This window comes from Stegostoma tigrinum, chromosome 41 (assembly GCF_030684315.1).
Source record: "Stegostoma tigrinum isolate sSteTig4 chromosome 41, sSteTig4.hap1, whole genome shotgun sequence".
In the NCBI taxonomy this organism is placed as follows: Eukaryota; Metazoa; Chordata; class Chondrichthyes; order Orectolobiformes; family Stegostomatidae; genus Stegostoma; species Stegostoma tigrinum.
In genome coordinates, this window is record NC_081394.1 from 15752990 (window position 1) to 15775745 (window position 22756).

The 22756-nt window shown below is 55.4% G+C and overlaps 1 protein-coding gene across 4 annotated transcripts in view; it reads left to right on the top strand.

Annotated features, from left to right (window-relative positions):
• The window catches only part of pou2f2b (POU class 2 homeobox 2b), a 500776-nt gene extending 484902 nt beyond the window's left edge, over positions 1-15874 (top strand). For 3 of the 4 annotated variants that reach the window (XM_059641378.1, XM_059641376.1, XM_059641379.1), the window contains 3 exons: positions 799-946; positions 2231-2304; positions 13218-15874. In XM_059641378.1, the coding sequence (XP_059497361.1) occupies positions 799-946; positions 2231-2304; positions 13218-13483 (488 nt within the window). In that variant the 3' untranslated portion in view covers positions 13484-15874. The remainder of the gene's footprint in view (positions 1-798; positions 947-2230; positions 2305-13217) is intronic. The other variant, XM_059641380.1, reaches the window with a different exon arrangement.
• The last annotated feature ends 6882 nt before the right edge of the window (positions 15875-22756 follow it).

Below are 22756 nucleotides of genomic sequence, written 5' to 3' on the forward strand. Positions count from 1 at the left end.
AGTGTGAGGGATGGATACAAGTGTGTGAGGGATTCAGGGTGAGGGATGGATATCGGGTGAGTGAGGGATACTGTGTTAGTGTGGGATATAGGGTAAGGGACAGAGACATGGTGAGGGATGGATACAGGTGTATAAGGGATACAGTGTGAGGGATGAATATCGGGTGAGTGTGGGATACAGGCTTAGGAACGGATACAGGGTGAGGGACAGATACAGGGTGAGTGTGAGGTACAGTGTCAGGGACAGATACAGTGTGAGGGATGGATACAGGTGAGTGAGCGATACAGTGTGAGGGATGGATACAGGGTGAGGGACGGATACAGGGTGAGTGTGGGATACAGGCTTATGTACAGATACAGGGTGTAGGACAGACACAGGCTGATTGACAGATTGGCTCTGACTAAGACTGCGGGGTATTTACTGATACTGAGGCATATTTTTAAAAAAGGGCGGCACGGTGGCTCAGTGGTTAGCACTGCAGCCTCACAGCGCCAGGGACCCAGGTTCGACTCCAGCCTCGGGTGACTGTCTGTGTGGAGTTTGCACATTCTCCCCGTGTCTGCGTGGGTTTCCTCCGGGTGCTCCGGTTTCCTCCCACAGCCCAAAGATGTGCAGGTTAGGTGGACTGGCCATGCTAAATTGCCTGTGGTGCTCAGGGGTGTGTGGGTTATAGGGGGATGGGTCTGCGTGTGATGCTCTAAGAGGCGGTGTGGACTTGTTGGGCTGAATGGCCTGTTTCCACACTGTAGGGAATCTAATCTAATCTAATCTGAGTGTTGATACTGTGTGTCCTTGCAGTGACCACAATGTCTGCAGCTGGGACAATGCACACTCCTCGGATCACCGGGACCTCCCTACCGGCACTGAACAGCCCGACCAACTCACCAGCCAATGGCACAAACAGTGGCCATTCCCTGGCACTGTCTAGCATGAGTTCGAGCACAGGGTAAGGACTGGCCAAAAGTGGGCATGTTTAACAAACAGACCCTTCATCCATCATTCCCATTCTGTCATGGAGGGCCAACACAGCAGAAACAGGGAGAGGGAGAGGCTGCGAGAGTCCGAGGGGGAAGCTGGTACAGGGAGAACAGTGGGAGCATGGAGGGTATTATTCTTACGAGACAGCGATAGGTCTCTCTGAGATATCATCAACCTAGAACGTTCACCCAGTTTCACTCCATCCACTCCCTGTCAACTCCATCTCCCCCTTTCACTTTCCAAACCCAATTCTGTTTATACCCTCTTTAACCCGATATACGTTTCCTCCACTTTTACCCCTTCCCCCTCAACCCCCACTTTTACCCCTCACCCCTTCTCCCCCCTTCTACCTCTTACCCCCTCTCCCCCCACTTTTACCCCTCTCCCCCCACTTTTACCCCTCACCCCCTCTCCCCCCCTTCTACCCCTTACCTCCCTCTTCCCCCACTTTTACCCCTCACGCCCTCTCCCCCCACTTTTACCCCTCACCCCCTCTCCCCCCCTTCTACCCCTTACCTCCCTCTTCCCCCACTTTTACCCCTCACGCCCTCTCCCCCCACTTTTACCCCTCACCCCCTCTCCCCCCCTTCTACCCCTTACCCCCTCTCCCCCCACTTTGACCTCTTGCCCCCTATCCCCCCCTTCTACCCCTTACCCCCTCTCCCCCCACTTTGACCTCTTGCCCCCCTTCCCCACTTTTACCCCATTCCCCTCTCACCTGCTTTTACCCCTCACCCCTCTCCCCCCACGGTTACCCCTCACCCCTCTCCCCCCACGGTTACCCCTTCCCCCCTCTCTATTCACTTTTACCCCATTCCCCCTCCACCTCTTTTACCCGTTTTCCTCCTTCCCTACTTCTGCTCCTTGCCCCTCTCCACCACCCTCCCACCATTTTTCACCTCATTGTACCCCCCCTCCCCATTTAGTGGAACTGCCCTTTCAACCCACTCCATTTTTACCCGTTTTGCCCTGTTCACTCCCTGCGCCTTCATTTTATCCCTTTCACCCCCTCGATAGCCATGGCTTCCACCTTCATTCCATTGGCTGCCCATTGCCTTGCCCTCACAGGCCTCGTCTCCCTCCAGCTCCACCCTGACTCTTCACCCCCTCCTGTGCCTCCCTCCCCCTTCATCTCCATGTGGATGGGGGTGGGGGTGGGGGTATGGGGAGTGGGGGGCTGGTGGTGGTGGGGGTGGGGGGGGTAACTTCTGACCAAGTGTTTTCAAAGGCTTCTGTCTGGTTGGATTTACAGGAGTTCAGTGCTGGCTGTGAACCATGGCATTACCCCCTCTCTCATGGCCAACAACCCCTTGGCCACCATGCAAGGTTTGTCTCCTCTATCTCCCAACTCTCATGCACATCTCATCAGCCTGGGTCCCACATCACCCGCCATCACCCACACCCCATCACACCCCCATTATCTACTATAAACCATCCACCCATCACCCCGATAACGCACACCTTATTACCCCCATAAACCCCCCCACATTGCCCCCCAAACCCTCACCCATTACCCCCATAACCCATCCACACATCACCCCCATTACCCACCAGAGCGCTCTCCCCATTACCCCCCCATAAACCACACCTCATTACCCCCATAACCAATCCCCCACTACCCACCATAACCAGCCCCCATTACCGCCATAACCTACCACACATTACCACCCCCTTAACCCACCCCCCATCGCCCTCCTGAATCCTCCCGCATCGCTCTCCAGAACCCTCACCAATCACCCTCTGTAACCCTCAAACATCGCCCTCTCCAGCCCTCGCCCATTGCTGTTTATAACCCTTCCACATCGCCCACAAGAACCCTCCCCCATCGCTCTCTCCAACCCTCCCCATCGCCCTCCGTAACCCTCCCCATTGCCCTCCGTAACCCTCCCCATTGCCCTCTGCAGCCCTCCCCATCGCACTTTGCAGTTCACCCCTATCGCCCTCTAATTACCTCCCCCATTGCCCTCTATAACCCTCCCCATCATCCTCTGTAACCCTCCCCCATTGCCCTCTGTAACCCTCCACATCGCCCTCTATAACCCTCCCCATCGTCCTCTATAACCCTCCCCCATTGCTCTCTATAACCCTCCCCCATCACCCTCTATAACCCTTCCCCATCACGCTCTATCACCCTTCGCCATCGCCCTCAATAACCCTCTCCCATCGCCCTCTATCACCCTCCCCCATCGCCCTCAATAACCCTCTCCCATCACCCTCTATAACCCTCCCCCATCGCCCCGTATAACCCTCCCTCATGGCTCTCTATAACCCTCCCCCATTGCCCCCCATAACCCTTCCCCATCGCGCTTTATCACCCTCCCCCATCGCCCTCAATAACCCTCTCCCATCTCCCTCTATAATCCTCCCATATCATGCTCTATGACCCTCCGCCATGGCTCTCTATAACTCTCCCCCATCGCCGTCCAGAATCCTCCCGCATCGCTCTCCAGAACCCTCACCTATCACCCTCTGTAACCCTCAAACATCTCCCTTTTCAGCCCTCGCCCATTGCTGTTTATAAGCCTCCCCCATCGCCCACAAGAACTCTTCCCCATCGTCCTCTCCAACCCTCCCCAACCCTTTCGATCGCCCTCTGTAACCCTCACCATCGCCCTCTATAACCTTCTCCCATCGCCCTCTGTAACCCTCCCCCATCATGCTCTATGACCCTCCGCCATGGCTCTCTATAACCCTCCCCCATCGCCGTCCATAACCCTCCACCATGGCTCTCTATAACCCTCCCCCATCGCTACCTATAACCCTCCCCCATCGCCCTCCACAACCCTCCCCCATCGCCCTCTATAACCCTCCCCCATCGACCCCATAACTCTCTCCCATCGCCCCCATAACACTCCACGATCGCCCTCTATAACCCTCCGTCATCACTCTCTATAACCCTCTCCCCTCACCCTCCATAACCCTCCCCCATTGCCCCCTATAACCCTCCCCCATTGCCCCCTATAACTCTCCCCCATCACCTTCCATAACCCTCCCCATCGCCCCCATAACCCTCTATAACCAACCATGACCGGCCTCTATAATCCTCCTCCATCGCCATCTCTAACCCTCCCCCATCACCCTCTATAACCCTCCACGGTTGCCATCTGTAACCCTCCCCCATCGCCCTCTGTAACCATCCACCATCGCCCTCTATAACCCTCCTCCATCGCCCTCCATAACCCTCCCCCATTGCCCTGTATAACTCTCCCCCATCGCCCCCCATAACTCTCTCCCATCGCCCCCATAATACTCCACGATCGCCCTCTATAACCCACCATCATCACTCTCTATAACCCTCTCCCCTCACCCTCTATAACCTTCCCCCATTGCCCCCTATAACCCTCCACCATCGCCCTCCATAACCCTCCCCCATCGCCCGCCATAACCCTCCTCCATCGCCCCCTATAACTTTCCCCCATCACCTTCCATAACCCTCCCCATCGCCCCCATAACCCTCCGCATTGCCCTCTATAACTCACCATGATCGGCCTCTATAATCCTCCACCATCGCCCTGCCTAACCCTCCCGCATCACCCTCTATAACCCTCCACGGTCGCCATCTATAACCCTCCCCCATCGCCCTCTGTAACCATCCACCATCGCCCTCTATAACCATCCCCCATCGCCCTCCATAACCCTCCCCCATCGCCCTCCATACCCCTACCCCATCGTCCTCTATAACCCTCCCCGATCGCCCTCCATAACCCTCCCCATTGCCCTCTATAACCCACCACGATCGCCCTCTATACCCCCCCATCGCCCTCAATAACCCTTCCCCAGCGCGCTCTATCACCCTCCCACATCACCCTCAATAACCCTCTCCCATTGCCCTCTATAACCCTCCCCCATCACCCCGTATAACCCTCCCCCATTGCCCCCCATAACCATTCCCCATCGCGCTTTATCACCCTCCCCCATTGCCCTCAATAACCCTCTCCCATCTCCCTCTATAATCCTCCTCTTTCATGCTCTATGACCCTCACCCATTGGCTCTCTAAAACCCTCCCCCATCGCCGTCCAGAATCCTGCCGCATCGCTGTCCAGAACCCTCACCCATCACCCTCTGTAACCCTCAAACATCTCCCTTTCCAGACCTTGCCCATTTCCAGCCCTCGCCCATTGCTGTTTATAACCCTCCCCCATCGCCCACAAGAACTCTCCCCCATCGTCTTCTCCAACCCTCCCCAACCCTCCCGATCGCCCTCTGTAACCCTCCCCCATCGCCCTCTATAACCCTCCCCCATCGCCCTCTATAACCCTCCATGATCGTCCTCTATAACCCTCCACCATCGGCCCGTATAACCCTCCCCCATCGCCCTCTATAACCCTCTCCCATCGCCCTCTATAACCCTCCCCCATCATGCTATATGACTGTCCGCCATGGCTCTCTATAACCCTCCCCCATCGCCATCCATAACCCTCCACCATGGCTCTCTATAACCCTCCCCCATCGCTCCCTATAACCCTCCCCCATCGCCCTCCACAACCCTCCCCCATCGCCCTCTATAACCCTCTCCCATCGCCCCCCTATAACTCTATCCCATCGCCCCCATAACCCTCCACCATCACCCTCTATAACCCTCCCCCATCACCCCCTATAACCCTCCCCCATCGCCCTCCATTGCCCTTCCCCATCGCCCTCTATAACCCTCCCCCATCACCCTTCCCTATTGCCCCCATAACCCTCCCACATTGCCCTCTATAACCCTCCCCATCGCCCCCATAACCCTCTCCCATCGCCCCATATAACCCTCCCCCATGGCTCTCTATAACCCTTCACCATCACCCCGCCATAACCCACACCCATCGCCCCGTATAACCCTCCCCCATCGCCCTCTATAACCCTCTCCCATTGCCCTCTATAACCCTCCCCCATTGCCCACTATTAACCTCGCCTTCGTGCTCTATGACCCTCCACTGTGGCTCTCCATAACGCTCCCCCGTCGCCCTCTATAACCCTCCACCATCGCCCCGTATAACCCTCCCCCATCGCCCTCTATAACCCTCTCCCATTGCCCTCTATAACCCTCCCCCATTGCCCTCTATTACCCTCCCCTATCGTGCTCTATGACCCTCCACTATGGCTCTCCATGATGCTCCCCCATCGCCCACTATAACCCTCCACCATCGCCCCATATAACCCTCCCCAATTGCCCCGTATCACCCTCCCACATCGCCCTCTATAACCCTCCCCCATCGCCCACTGTAACCCTCCACCATTGCCCTCTATAACCCTCCCCCATCGCCCACTGTAACCCTCCGCCATCGCCCTCTATAACCCTCCACCATTGTCCTCTATAACCCTCCCCCATCGCCCACTGTAACCCTCCCCCATTGCCCACTATAACCCTCCACCATCGCCCCATATAACCCTCCCCAATTGCCCCGTATCACGCTCCCACATCGCCCACTATAACCCTCCCCCATCGCCCACTGTAACCCTCCACCATTGCCCTCTATAACCCTCCCCCATCGCCCACTGTAACCCTCCACCATCGCCCTCTATAAACCTCCACCATTGTCCTCTATAACCCTCCCCCATCGCCCACTGTAACCCTCCACCATCGCCCTCTGCAACCATCCCCCATCGCCCTCTACAACCCACCGCCATCGTCCTCTATAACCCTCCACCATCGCCCTCTATAACCCACCATGATTGGCCTCTATAACCCTCTCCCATCGCTCTCTATAACCCTCCCCCATCGCTCTCTATAACCCTCCCCCATCGCGCTCTATAACCCTCTCCCATCGCTCTCTATAACCCTCCCCCATCGCGCTCTATAACCCTTCCCCATCGCCCTCTGTAACCCTCCACGATCGCCCTCTATAACCCTCTCACATTGCTCACATTGCTCTCTATAACCCTCCCCCATCGCCCTCTATAACCCTCCACGATTGCCCTCTATAACCCTCTCACATTGCTCTCTATAACCCTCCCCCATCGCCCTCTATAACCCTCCCCCATCGCCCTCTGTAACCCTCCCCCATCGCCTTCTGTAACACTCCACCATCGCCCCCCCAGAACCCACCCCCATTGCCCCGTATAACCCTCTCCCATTGCCCTCTATAACCCTCCCACATTGCCCTCTATTACCCTCCCCTATCGTGCTCTATGACCCTCCGCCATGGCTCTCCATAATGCTCCCCAATCACCCGCTATAACCCTCCACCGTCGCCCTCTATAACCCTCTCCCATCGCTCTCTATAACCCTCCCCCATCGCTCTCTATAACCCTCCCACATCGCCCTCTATAACCCTCCCCCATCGCCCACTGTAACCCTCCCCCATCGCCCACTATAACCCTCCACCATCGCCCCATATAACCCTCCCCAATTGCCCCGTATCACCCTCCCACATCGCCCTCTATAACCCTCCCCCATCGCCCACTGTAACCCTCCACCATTGCCCTCTATAACCCTCCCCCATCGCCCACTGTAACCCTCCACCATCGCCCTCTATAACCCTCCACCATTGTCCTCTATAACCCTCCCCCATCGCCCACTGTAACCCTCCACCATCGCCCTCTGCAACCATCCACCATCGCTCTCTATAACCCTCCCCCATCGCTCTCTATAACCCTCCCCCATCGCGCTCTATAACCCTCTCCCATCGCTCTCTATAACCCTCCCCCATCGCGCTCTATAACCCTTTCCCATCGCCCTCTGTAACCCTCCACGATCGCCCTCTATAACCCTCTCACATTGCTCACATTGCTCTCTATAACCATCCCCCATCGCCCTCTATAACCCTCCACGATTGCCCTCTATAACCCTCTCACATTGCTCTCTATAACCCTCCCCCATCGCCCTCTATAACCCTCCCCCATCGCCCTCTGTAACCCTCCCCATCGCCTTCTGTAACCCTCCACCATCGCCCCCCCATAACCCACCCCCATTGCCCCGTATAACCCTCTCCCATTGCCCTCTATAACCCTCCCACATTGCCCTCTATTACCCTCCCCTATCGTGCTCTATGACCCTCCGCCATGGCTCTCCATAATGCTCCCCAATCACCTGCTATAACCCTCCACCGTCGCCCTCTATAACCCTCTCCCATCGCTCTCTATAACCCTCCCCCATCGCTCTCTATAACCCTCCCCCATCACGCTCTATAACCCTCTCCCATCGCTCTCTATAACCCTCCCCCATCGCGCTCTATAACCCTTCCCCATCGCCCTCTGTAACCCTCCACGATCGCCCTCTATAACCCTCTCACATTGCTCTCTATAACCCTCCCTCATCGCCCTCTATAACCCTCCACGATTGCCCTCTATAACCCTCTCACATTGCTCTCTATAACCCTCCCCCATTGCCCTCTGTAACCCTCCCCCATCGCTCCGCATAACCCTCCCCCATCGCCCTGCATAACCCTCCCCCATCGCCCTGTATAACCCTCCCCCATCGCCCTGTATAACCCTCCCCAATCTCCCTCTAGACCCTCCCCATCGTGCTCTATGACCCTCCGCCATGGCTCTCTATAAACCTGCCCCATTGCCGTCCAGAATCCTCCCGCATTGCTCTCCAGAACCCTCACCCATCACCCTCTGTAACCCTCAAACATCACCCTCTCCAGCCCTCCCCCATTGCTGTTTATAACCCTCCCCCATCGCCCACAAGAACTCTCTCCCATCGCCCTCTCCAACCCTCCCCATCGCCCACCGTAACCCTCCCCATTGACCACTTCAGCCCTCCCCATCGCACTCTGCAGTTCAACCCTATCGCCCTCTAATTCCCTCCCCCATCGCCCTCCCCAACCCTCCCTCATCGCCCTCTATAACCCTCCCCCATCTTCCTCTATAACCCTTCCCCATTGCCCTCTATAACCCTCTCCCATCACCCTCTATAACCCTCCACAATCGCCATCTATAACCCTCCTCCATCACCCTCTATAACCCTTCCCCATCGCCCTCTATAACCCTCTCCCATCACCCTCTATAACCCTCCACAATCGCCATCTATAACCCTCCCCCATCACCCTCTATAACCCTTCCCCATCGCCCTCTATAACCCTTCCCCATCGCGCTCTATGACCGTCCACCCTGGCTCTCTATAACCCTCCCCCATCACCATCCATAACCCTCCACCATCGTCCTCTATAACCCTCTCCCATCGCCCTCTATAACCCTCCACCATCTCCCTCTACATCCCTCCCCCATCGCTCCTATAACCCTCCCCCATCGCCCCACATAAGCTTCCCCCATCACCCCCGTAACCCTCCACCATCTCCCCCTGTAACCCTCCCCCATCGCCCTCCATAACCCTCCCCCATCGCCCTCTATAACCCTCCCCTGTCGCCCCCATAACCCTCCCCCATCACCCCCATAACCCTCCCCCATCACCCCCATAACCCTCTCCCATCGCCCTCTGTAATCCTCCATCATTGCTCTCTATAACCCTCTCCCCCATCGCTCTCTATAACCCTCCCCCATCGCTCTCTATAACCCTCTCCCCTTGCCCTCTTTCACCCTCCACCATCGCTCTCCATAACACTCTCCCCTTGCTTTCTATAACCCTCCCCATCACCCTCTATAACTCTCCCCCATCACCCTCTATAACCCTCCACCATTGCTCTCTATAACCCTCTCCCCCATCGCCCTCTATAACCCTCTCCACTCGTCCTCTATAACCCTGTACCATCGCCCTGTATAGCCTTCCCCCATTGCCCCACCATAACCCTCCCTGATCGCCCCCCCCAATACCCTCTCCCCTCGGCCTCCATAACCCTCCCCCATCGCCCTCTATAACCCTCCCCTGTCGCCCCCATAACCCTCCCCCATCACCCCCATAACCCTCCCCCATCACCCCCATAACCCTCTCCCATCGCCCTCTGTAATCCTCCATCATTGCTCTCTATAACCCTCTCCCCCATCGCTCTCTATAACCCTCCCCCATCGCTCTCTATAACCCTCTCCCCTTGCCCTCTTTCACCCTCCACCATCGCTCTCCATAACACTCTCCCCTTGCTTTCTATAACCCTCCCCATCACCCTCTATAACTCTCCCCCATCACCCTCTATAACCCTCCACCATTGCTCTCTATAACCCTCTCCCCCATCGCCCTCTATAACCCTCTCCACTCGTCCTCTATAACCCTGTACCATCGCCCTGTATAGCCTTCCCCCATTGCCCCACCATAACCCTCCCTGATCGCCCCCCCAATACCCTCTCCCCTCGCCCTCCATAACCCTCCCCCATCGCTCTCTATAAGCCTCCCCCATCGCTCTCTATAACTCTCCACCATTGCCATCTAAAACCCTCCACCATCACTCTCTATAGCCCTCTCCCCTTGCCCTCTATAACTCTCCACCATCTCCCTGTATAACCCACCCACATTGCTCCCTATAACCCTCCCCCATCGCCCTCCATTACGCTCTCCCATCACCCTCTATGACGCTTCACCATCGCCCTCTATAACCCTCTCCCCTTGCCCTCTATAACCCTCCCCAATCGCCCTCTGTAACCCTCCACCATCGCCCTCTGTAACCCTCCACCATTGCCGTCTATAACGCTCTCCTCTCACCCTCAAAACCTTCCCCCATCTCCCCCCATAACCGTCCCCCATTGCTCTCTATAACCCTCCCCCCATCGCTCTATAACCCTCCACCATCGCTCTCTATAACCCTCTCTCCTTGCCCTCTATAACCCTCCACCATCTCCCTGTATAACCCACCCACATTGCTCCCTATAACCCTCCCCCATCGCCCTCCATTACGCTCTCCCATCACCCTCTATGACGCTTCACCATCGCCCTCTATAACCCTCTCCCCTTGCCCTCTATAACCCTCCCCAATCGCCCTCTGTAACCCTCCACCATCGCCCTCTGTAACCCTCCACCATTGCCCTCTATAACGCTCTCCTCTCACCCTCAAAACCTTCCCCCATCTCCCCCCATAACCGTCCCCCATTGCTCTCTATAACCCTCCCCCCATCGCTCTATAACCCTCCACCATCGCTCTCTATAACCCTCTCTCCTTGCCCTCTATAACCCTCCACCGTCGCTCTCTGTAACCCTCTCCCCTCGCTCTCTACAACCCTCCACCATCGCCCTGTACAACCCTCCTGCATTGCTCCCTATAATGCTCCCCCATCGCCCTTCATTACCCTCTCCCATTGCTCTCTGTAACCACCCCAACATCGTCCTCCAGGACCTTCCCCCATCGCCCTCTGCAGCCCTCCCTCCTTCTCTCTCTCTCTCCATTCCCTGAAAGTGCTGACTTGCTATCTGTTTCTCTCCATCTCTCCCCAACTCGGTTTTTCCCTCTGCATATCCACTGAATATTGAGGTCTCCCTCCTTCCCTAAATGTGCAGACTGTCTCTCTTTGTCTCTTTCTCTCTCTCCCTCTTGCTCTCTCTCTCGGTCACTTCATCTCTCGCTCTGTCTCTGGCTCCACATCCTCCCACAATCCATTACAGGAGGTGCTCAATCTCTCTCTCTCTCTTTCACCCCTGAAGGTGCTCACTCTCTGTCTCTCCTCTCAAGACATGGAATCACTCCCTGCCTCTCTCTCCTGTCCCATCAATCTGCTCTAAATTCCCTGCCCCATCCACTATGTCCTTGATTAATCCCTGATAGTACCGCTGATATTACATACCCGTCTTTCCCATCTCAATTTCTTCGCCTTCTAACCCTGACCCTGTATCGCTGACCCTCTATCCCTGTTCCTGTACACCTGACCCTGTTTTGCTGAGCCTCAATTCCTGAAACAGTATCCCTCATTATCAATCACTTTCCCTGCGCACTTGACCCTGTGTCCCTGACCCTGTGTCCCTGACCCTGTATCCCTGACCCTGCATCCCTGACCCTCTATCCCTGACCCTCTATCCCTGACCCTCTGTCCCGACCCTCTGTCCCTGACCCTCTGTCCCTGACCCTCTATCCCTGATCCTCTGTCCCTGATCCTCTGTCCCTGACCCTCTGTCCTGACCCTCTGACCTTGACCCTCTGTCCCTGACCCTCTATCCCTGACCCTCTGTCCCTGATCCTCTGTCCCTGACCCTCTGTCCTGACCCTCTATCCCTGACCCTCTGTCCCTGACCCTCTGTACCTGACCCTCTGTCCCTGACCCTCTATCCCTGATAAGGCATTCCTGAAGCTCAATCACAGTCCGTGTTTCCCTGATGCTCTATCCCAGACGCTCTATCCCATTTGCTCTGTCCCTGACCCTCTGTCCCTGACCCCTCACACCTGATCCTCTATCGCTGACCCTCTACCCCGATCTTCTACCCCTTACCCTCTGCCCCGCCCCTCTACTCCTGACCCTCTACCCCAACCCTCTATCCCTGACTCTGTATCCGTTACGCTGTATCCCTGACCTTCTATCTCTGTCCCTCTACCCCTGACCCTGTTTCCCTGTCTCTGATCCTGTATCCTTGTCCCTGTATGTCTGGCCATGTATCTTGGACCCGCTATCCATTACCTTCTAACCCTGACCTTTGTATCCCTCACCCTATATCCCTGTCCCTGTATCCCTCACCCTGTATCCCTGACCCTGTATCCTTGACCCTGTATCCCTCACCCTGTATCCCCGTCCTTGTATCCCTGTCCCTGTATCCCTCATCCTGTATCTCTGTCCCTGTATCCCTCACCCTGTATCCCTGACCCTGTATCCCTGTCCCTGTATCCCTCACCCTGTATCTCTGTCCCTGTATCCCCGTCCCTGTATTAAAGAATCCTATGTGCCTGTCCGTGCAGAAAGAGACCATACAGGCCCCTACCCTAACCCTGTAGCCCTTATATTTACTGTTGCTAGCCCACCCATTGTGTCTATCCTGGACACTATGGGACAATTGAACATGACTAACCCACCTGGCCTGCACATCTTTTAGACTGTGGGAGGAAACTGGAGCACCCAGAGGAATCCCACACAGACAGTCACCCGAGGGTGGAATTGAACCCGAGTCCCAGGCGCTGATCTTGTATTTCTGTCCCTGACCCTATATTCCCTTCTATCCTGGTATCCTTGATGCTCTCAGTATACATACACTCCCTTTGTATACTGTCACTGTGTGAATGTGTGTGTGTGTCTGTGTGTGTGTGTGTGTTTGAGCGAGTGTGTGAGTGAGTGTGTGTGAGTAAATGAGTGAGTGTGTGTGAGTGAGTGCGTGAATGTGTGTGTGTGAGTAAATGATTGAGTGTGTGTGAGTGAATGTGTGTGTCTGTGTGTGTGAGCGAGCTGCTCCTCACTGCCCGTCCCTCTCACTGCCCATCCCTCTCACCCTGCTCCCTGTGCTTTCTTGCAGCCCTGGCGACTGGTGGGACCATTCCATTGACCAGCCTTGATGCCAGCGGAAACCTGGTGCTGTCGAGCGGCACTGGCAGTGCCGGGACACCGAGCGTCGTTACCTCACCCCTCTTCCTCAATCACCCAGGCCTGCCCCTGCTGCACAGCAAGCCAGCCGCCATCAGTTTGGCCTCAGTGCCCTCTCTGCCAACCAGGCTGCCTGAGTCGACTCAGAGTGAGGGATCCGCCATCAGCCTTGAGCCACAGCGTGCTAGCTCCGAGTGACAGCCGGGGAGGAGCTGGGAGGGGGAGGAACACCAAGGAGCGGGAGGTATTCTCACCCTGACTCTACTTCATCAGTTCCCTCCCAGGCTAGAGGAGGAGTAACGCTGAACAGCTGACTCTCAATGCTGACACTTCTTCCCTTGTCCCTCCTGGAGAACGGGGCTCGCAGCCCCAATGCATGACTTTCGGTTTCTTTTCCAGATCGAGTTCTGTTTCCCTTTTTTCCGTTTACTCAATGATTTGAAGTTTTTTTTAAAAAAACGTCATTTGTAGCATTTGTTTTCTACCATGTCCTGGTGGGGAGGGAGTTTCTCTATTTATTTAGTTTACAAAAGATTTTATTCAGATACAAACTCTTCCCTCCTGGAACAAGAAAAAAACACCAGACCAAAAAAAAACGAGACTTACATCTTGTAGTTGCAATCCAGTGCCTGAACTCCTAGTTACAATAGATTCACCGAAAAATACCAACACTGAAAAACCCAGACCCAGGCACACACACACACACACACACACACACACACACAGATGCACGCACACACACACATAGACATGTACACACAGACATACACACACAGACACACGCATACTCACACACGGACACGCACACACACATAGATACAGACACACACACACACACACACACAGACTCACACACAGACATGTGCACATATATATGTGCACACACAAAGACGCATACATACACACACATAGACCTACACACACACACACACACACACACACACACACAATGCATGCTTTTCTTCCCCTGGCATTTGAAAAATGGAGATAAACCACCGTGTGGATTTGCATTCTGAAATGAAGCAGCAGACACCTCGGTCTCTGCCCCAATATACCTCATAGCCAGGGTTGGGTCCCTGCAGGGGATCCAGACCCCACCCACTCCTGACCCCGTCACCCTTTCTCTGCTGGGGTCTTTCCATCCCTCTTTAAAGAGGACCCTGGCTTTACTCTGAAATATATCGAATAATGAAGAATCAAAAATCAAGCCAAAGTGTTGTGAGAGATGAAATGGGCCATTTCAAAGGGATGGAACTGAATAGTGTGGGACGGTGGGGCGTATGACGCAGGGGGAGCTGGGGGGTGGGGCTATAGGATATCCAGCACCCATCCTGATCCTTGAATCTCTGACCTCAGTTTTTAGCTCTTTCAGCTTCCCACAGTTTATGATTTCAGGTGTTTAATTCTAGACTGTGAACTGATGTGTACACGTATGTGGGAACCGGTGTGTACACGAGTGTGCAAACTGAGGTGTACACGTGTGGGAACTGGTGTGTACACATGTGTGGGAACTGGTGTGTACACGTGTGGGAACTGGTGTGTGCACGAGTGTGAGAACCAAAGGGCACATGAGTGTGGGAACTGGTGTATACACGAATGTGCAAACTGAGGTGTACACGTGTGGGAACTGCTGTGTACACGGGTGTGCGAAATGAGGTGTACTCGTGTGGGAACCAGTGTGTACTTGGGTTTGGGATCTGAAATGAACATGGGCATGGGAACCGGTGTGTACACGGGTGTGGGAGGTGGGGTGTGCACAAATGTGTGGACTAGGGTGTACACAGACCTGTAAGTCAGTGTGTACACACGTATATAAATATCTGTGTATACTGACTAAACCAGAGGGTCCTGAGTGTGTGAGCCAGTGTGTACACAGAAGTGAACCGATGTGTGTGTGAGAGAGCCAATGTGCACACAGGACTGAGCCAGTGTGTACACGAGTACAGCTTTTGGAGAGTGTGTGTGCATCGGGGTCAGATGGAGATCCATCCACCTCCTCTTCTTTGAACCCACTGCTCTCCCACTCCCGCTTTTAACCCCCCACCCCAAAACCTGGAACAGAAAATGATCCTCACCTGCTTTAGATGGAATGTATCTGTTTAGCTAAATAGTTTTTATAGAAGAAATCTATGTTCAGCTTTTAATGCATATGTATAAAGATTAAAAAAAAACAAAAGAAACTTGACTTTAGACCAAAAATTCTCCTATCTCCACATTAACCGGATGGTGGTCATCAGCACAATCTGATTCAGAGAATTATACCAAAAACTACCCCAGACCTGGGTCAGCGTCAGGGTCAGGGTCAGGGAGTGAGGTTGAGTTCACTCACTCACTCAGTGCTCCCCAGTGAATGTCAGTCACATCTCTGTTTGTATTGTAAATGTTTGTCAGTACAGTTAGTATTAATCTGTTTAATTAATACCATTCTCATTAACATTCATTACGTCGTTAATATTCACTGGTGATTTGAATATTGATCAGTGTCACCCTCACTAATATTTAATCGTCATATTGTCACAGGAGACCAGTGCTGACATTCACTGGGTTCAACTGAAACTGATTAACCCAGGCCACAGGTAGAGCGGGCAGTGCCAGCCCGGGTCAGAGCGGGTGGGTGGGGTGGTGTGGCAGTCTACCACAGGTCAGAGAGGGGGGTTGGGGAGGGCTCTGCCCCAGGTCAGAGCGGGGCTGGGGAGGCATCTATCCCAGGTCAGAGTGGTTTGTGGGGGGTGCCTATGTGGGTTAGAGTGGTTTGTGGGGTGGGGGAGTCTATCCCGGGTCAGAGTGGTTTGTGTGGGGGGTGTCTATCCCAGGTCAGAGCGGTTTGTTGGTGGGGTGGGGGTGTCTATCCCAGGTCAGAGTGGTTTGTGTGGGGGGGGTCTATCCCAGGTTAGAGCGGTTTGTCGGGTGGGGGGGTCTATCCCGGGTCAGAGTGGTTTGTGGTGGGGTGTCTATCCTGGGTTAGAGCGGTTTGTCGGGGGTGGTGTCTATCCTGGATTAGAGCGGTTTGTTGGGTGGGGGGGGTCTATCCCGGGTCAGAGTGATTTGTCGGGGGGGGGGTCTATCTCGGGTCAGAGTGATTTGTGGGGGAGGGGTCTATCCTGGGTCAGAGCGGTTTGTGGGGGGGTGTCTGTACTGGGTTAGAGCAGTTTGTGGGGGGGTGTCTATCCTGGGTTAGAGCGGTTTGTTGTTGGGGTTGGGGAGGGGTCTATCCCGGGTCAGAGTGGTTTGTGGGGGGGGTTGGGGTTTATCCTGTGTCAGAGCAGTTTGAAGGTGGGGTCTATCCTGGGTCAGAGCGGTTAGTGGTGGGGTAGGGCTGATCTGCCCCGGGTCAGAGCGGTTAGTGGGGGGGTGTCTGTACTGGGTTAGAGCAGTTTGTTGGGGAGTGTCTATCCTGGGTTAGAGCAGTTTGTTGTTGGGGTCGGGGGCAGTCTATCCCGGGTCAGAGTGGTTTGTGTGGGGGGGGGGTCTATCCCAGGTCAGAGCGGTTTGTCGGGTGGGGGGGTCTATCCCGGGTCAGAGTGGTTTGTGGTGGGGTGTCTATCCTGGGTTAGAGCGGTTTGTCGGGGGTGGTGTCTATCCTGGATTAGAGCGGTTTGTTGGGTGGGGGGGGGGGTCTATCCCGGGTCAGAGTGATTTGTCGGGGGGGGGGGTCTATCTCGGGTCAGAGTGATTTGTGGGGGAGGGGTCTATCCTGGGTCAGAGCGGTTTGTGGGGGGGTGTCTGTACTGGGTTAGAGCAGTTTGTGGGGGGGTGTCTATCCTGGGTTACAGCGGTTTGTGGGGGGGTGTCTATCCTGGGTTAGAGCGGTTTGTTGTTGGGGTCGGGGGGGGGTCTATCCCGGGTCAGAGTGGTTTGTGGGGTGGGGGGTGGGGTTTATCCTGTGTCAGAGCAGTTTGAAGGTGGGGTCTATCCTGGGTCAGAGCGGTTAGTGGGGGGGTAGGGCTGATCTGCCCCGGGTCAGAGCGGTTAGTGGGGGGGTGTCTGTACTGGGTTAGAGCAGTTTGTTGGGGAGTGTCTATCCTGGGTTAGAGCGGTTTGTTGTTGGGGTCGGGGGCGGTCTATCCCGGGTCAGAGTGGTTTGTGTGTGTGGGGGGGGGGGGGGGGGTCTATCCCAGGTCAGAGCGGTTTGTCGGGTGGGGGGGTCTATCCCGGGTCAGAGTGGTTTGTGGTGGGGTGTCTATCCTGGGTTAGAGCGGTTTGTCGGGGGTGGTGTCTATCCTGGATTAGAGCGGTTTGTTGGGTGGGGGGGGGGTCTATCCCGGGTCAGAGTGATTTGTCGGGGGGGGGGTCTATCTCGGGTCAGAGTGATTTGTGGGGGAGGGGTCTATCCTGGGTCAGAGCGGTTTGTTGGGGGGTGTCTGTACTGGGTTAGAGCAGTTTGTCGGGGGGTGTCTATCCTGGGTTAGAGCGGTTTGTGGGGGGGTGTCTATCCTGGGTTAGAGCGGTTTGTTGTTGGGGTCGGGGGGGGTCTATCCCGGGTCAGAGTGGTTTGTGGGGGGGGGGTGGGGTATATCCTGTGTCAGAGCAGTTTGAAGGTGGGGTCTATCCTGGGTCAGAGTGGTTAGTGGGGGGGTAGGGCTGGTCTGTCCCAGGTCAGAGTGGTTAGTGGGGGGGGTCTATCCCGGGTCAGCGCAGTTTTTGGGGAGTGGGGGGTCTATCCCGAGTCAGAGCGGTTAGTGGGGTGGGGGGTCTATCCCGGGTCAGAGCAGTTTATGGGGGGTGGGGGGCGTCTATCCTGGGTCAGAGCGGTTTATGGGGGGTCTGTCCCGGGTCAGAGTGGTTTGTGGGAGGGTCTATCCCGGGTCAGAGCGGTTTGTGGGGGTGCGGGGGGGGGTTCTATCCTGGGTCAGAGCAGTTTGTGGGGCTGTGGGGTCTATCCTGGGTCAGAGTGGCGGTGTTGGGCGGGGGGCGGTGATGGGCGTCTATCCTGGGTCAGAGCGGTTTGTGGGGGCTGGGAGGTCTATCCCGGGTCAGAGCGGCAGTGTTTGGGGGGGTGGGGGTGTGGTGGGCGTCTATCCCGGGTCAGAGCGGCGGTGGTGGGGGGGGGGGGGTGGGGTGGGCGTCTATCCCGGGTCAGAGTGGCGGTGGTGGGGGGTCGTCTGTCCCGGGTCAGAGCGGCGGCGGTGGGGGGTGGGGTGGGCGTCTATCCCAGGTCACAGCAGGGGTCAGTGTCTGTCTTGGGTCAGGTATCTGTCTGTACCCTAGGGCTGGCTGCCCAGGATGTGAGAGACGTGGGTTTGTTTGCCCTGGGCCAGGCCCAGCCCCTGACCCGTGCTGAGTGAGCCCTGTGCCAGACCAAGACCTTTACACAAACGCACGCCCAAATTAAAAGCACCAGAGCCTCTGCTGAATGACTGTGTGGGTTAACCACTCCGGGAGTAGGGAGATAGCCCGTCATATACCTCATATTCTTTGATGTACCAAATAAAAGCTTTGGTGGAACACTTGAGAGCACACGTTCCAGCACAGCACAGCACAGCACGGCCCAGGAGCCCCCTAGCTCTGACACAGGCAGTGGGCCAGAGTATACAGTGCTGCCCAGGGTGAGCTAACTGAAGCAGAGGGTTGTGTTGGGAAAGCTGTGCACATCATTCTGTCCTGTCACAATCGCTTCACCCTGCCAGCAGGGGAGGGGAATGGTGTGGGTCCCCTCCCACACGTCACACATTAGACTGGGGACCGAGGTGGGACACTGTCGTGGGCTGTCCTATGAGAGTGTCTTCTAAGGGCTCTGTGTGGGGCTGACTAGGGCAGCAGTGAAAGATTTCAGTGGGTGTGTGTTTTCTTCAAGGACAGAGCAGACACTATAACCCGTAGGGAACAGAGCAGACAGAGTGACCCAGAGGGGACAGAGCAAACAGTGACCCAGTACAAACAGAGTGACCCAGAGGGGACAGAGCAAACAGTGTGACCCAGAGGGGACAGAGTGACCCAGAAGGGATAGAGCAAACAGTGTGACCCAGAGGGGTCAGAGTGACCCAGAGGGGACAGAGCAAACAGTGACCCAGAGGGGTCAGAGTGACCCAGAGGGGACAGAGCAAACAGTGACCCAGTACAAACAGAGTGACCCAGAGGGGACAGAGCAAACAGTGACCCAGTACAAACAGAGTGACCCAGAGGGGACAGAGCAAACAGTGACCCAGTACAAACAGAGTGACCCAGAGGGGACAGAGTGACCCAGAGGGGACAGAGCAAACAGTGACCCAGTACAAACAGAGTGAACCAGAGGGGACAGGATAAACAGAGTGACCCAGAGGGGACAGAGCAGACAGAGTGACCCAGTACAAACAGAGTGAACCAGAGGGGACAGAGCAGACAGAGTGACCCAGAGGGGACAGAGCAAACAGAGTGACCCAGTACAAACAGTGTGACCCAGAGGCGACAGAGCAGACAGAGTGACCCAGTGGGAACAGAGTGACCCAGAGGGGACAGAGTGGCCCAGTGGGAACAGAGTGGCCCAGAGGTGACAGTGCAAACAGAGTGGCCCAGAGGCGATAGTGCAAACAGAGTGATCCAGAGGCGAGAGTGCAAACAGAGTGACCCAGAGCGAACAGAGGGGACAGAGTGAACTGGAGGGGACAGTGCAGCCCAGGGGGAACCAAAGATCCAGTAATAACCAGAGTAACTCAAAGGGAGAGAGAAAGTGAATAGAGCATTAAGAGAGTGTTGAGCTCTGATAGCTGTAGGGTGAAAGGGAGGGAACTGGGCTCTGCAGACAGAGGAGAGTTTGTTGGGGGAGTTGACAGGACCTGGGTGAAGGGTCCCAGGATTAGATTCACTGCATTGTCTGACCCAATCTTCAAATCCCTTATGGTTTCTAGGCCTGGCCCCTCTATGTCTGTCAATCTGGCTGATGGACTCAGCTGAGTGGGAGTGGGGTGGGGGGGTCGGGCTATGTTTAACCATCTGTGTTGGTAGGAAGACCCACTCCTGAGGAAGTTGACCTCTCCCATGGGGAGCCTGGGGTCCCTGGTCTGAATGCTGTGCTGAGCTCTCACTCTTGTGCTGTGGTTTACTGTTTGTAAGGACCTGACTGAACTCCGTGCCGATACAGTGCGGGCACGTTAGCAACTGCCTAAGTGCTTCCGTCCATTCACCAAACACAGAGAGAGAGAGAGAGTGTAAAACATCTTTGTGAAAAAGGGAAAGAAATCAATCAAACAAGCCTCGAGAGAAACGTACCAAAGCTTATACAACACCAGTATCCCTGGGCAAATTGTGTTCTCAATAACTTTGTACTGTGGACGTGAGCTAATCACACAAATAGAAAGATCAATGACATTTTTAAATTTCCAACCAAAGACAGTGGTAGCTGGGTGGTGGGGTGTGTTTGTGTGTGTACATACATGTGTATACGTGTGTGTACATATGTGTGCATGCATGCCTGTGTGTGTGCGTGCACACAGACACGTGTGTATACATGCCTATGTGTGCTTGTGCGTACAGACAGGTGTATACATGCTTGTGTGTGCATGTGTGTACAGACGCATGTATACATGTCTGTGTGTGCTTGTGCCTACATACATGTGTGTATACATGCCTGTCTGTGCGTGTGTGTGTGTGGAGAGGGGCACTGGGGAGTCGGGCTGGTTCGGGCTGCCCAATCCCAACCAATCCGCACCACCCCCCCCAACTCCCCCTTTGCCTGGGCACTCCCCAGCATCACCTCGAGGTGGGGGTCTTTGACTCACACCAAGACAACAGGGCTCTTACAAACTGGGGTAAAGTCCCAATGCCTTGAGAAATGGATCGGCAACTCTTCTGACGTGTTGAGGAGGAGATTAGAGAGATGCCACCTCTCCCCTGTCTCCCCCCCCCCCATTAGGTGGGCATCAGCAAGAGGGAAGGAGGTGGCACCGAGCTGGACCAGCGTGAGGGTTGAGGTGAAGGGAGCTCCATTTCTACTTTCTGTCTCTCTCTCTCTCATATCTGTGCCCCCCACACACCACACCCCCACGCCCATCACCTCCCTAGGTACACACTTGGCACAGTGCCAGCTATGACAGAAGTCACTACCCTGGTGCCATCGTGCAGGCATAGGAAGCAAGAGGGGTGAGGAGGTCATCTCTCTGTGGCTGGGGCACTTCATGTCGAAGCCTTCCAGAGCCCAGCTCGCCCCCTAGAGGACAGGCCTCAGTGGTATCTCTAACCTCTGTCCGAGGTCTCCCTCCCTCTCTCTCTCCTCTTCCCACCCCACACCCACTGCTGTAGCCCCAGTGTGATGCTCAGACTATACTCAATACATTTGATCCCCAGCCCCACTTAGACAGTGGGTGTGTTGTATCCTGGATGGGAATGTCTCCTCTCAGAAGCGATGCCTTGATCCCATACCAGGTAGATGGGGGTGGGAGATAATTGGCACTGTCACTTCTGTTCTCCAGCTCCCTGTTAACATGGTCATGTGGGGGGGAGGATGTGCAAACGAGAGAGAGAGAGAGCGACAGAGAGTCTGGGGGAGGGGGGAGACATGTCGGACAGTGTCTGGGGGAGGGGGGCAGAGACAGTGTTGGAGAGTGTGGGGGAGGGGTTTGACTGTTGGAGTGTTTTTTGGGAGGAGGGTATACAGTGACGGAGAGTGTGGAGGGAGGGGTTAGTGTCAGAGAATGTGAGGGGTAGACAGTGTTGGAGAGTGTGGGGGACGGGAGAGACAGTGTCGGAGAGTGCAGGGGGAGAAGGAGATAAACAGTGTCGGAGAGTGTAGGGGGAGACAGTGTCAGAGAGTGCGGTGGGGGAGACAGTGTCAGAGAGTGCAGGGGGGAGACAGTGTCGGAGAGTGCAGGGGGAGAAGGGGATAAACAGTGTCGGAGAGTGTAGGGGGAGACAGTGTCGGAGAATGTAGGGGGAGACCGTGTCAGAGAGTGCGGTGGGGGAGACAGTGTCGGAGAGTGTAGGGGGAGACAGTGTCGGAGAGTGTAGGGGGAGACCGTGTCAGAGAGTGCGGTGGGGGAGACAGTGTCGGAGAGTGTGGGGGTAGACAGTGTTGGGGAGTGTGCGGGGGGGGAGACAGTGTTGGAGAGTGTCTGGGGGAGGGGAGAAGAGACAGTGTTGGAGAACGTGGGGTAGGGGGTGTAGACTATTGGAGTGTTTGGGGGCGGGGGTTATACAGTGACGGAGAGTCTGGTGGAGGGGCCTGGATAGTGTCAGAGTGTCTGGGGGAGGGGGGTAGACAGTGTCGGAGAGACCACATGCAGACACTGACCACACAGAAATGGCCTGACTGCCATTAAATATGACCATTGCCCTGTTTAACAGCTCTAACCCAAAGCGAGTCAAAGGCGAGTGTTAATGAAATGAAAATGTAATGAAATCGCTTTCATTGCGAAATAAAACCAAAGAAATGACAACGTCCACAACTTCACTACCTTCAGTGTTTCAATCGAATGACCCAGCCAAAGTGAACTTTAACCTTTCACCTCAGCTATCCAAAGTGAAATTGTATATTTTATTAAATTGTTCTGGGTTTAGCTT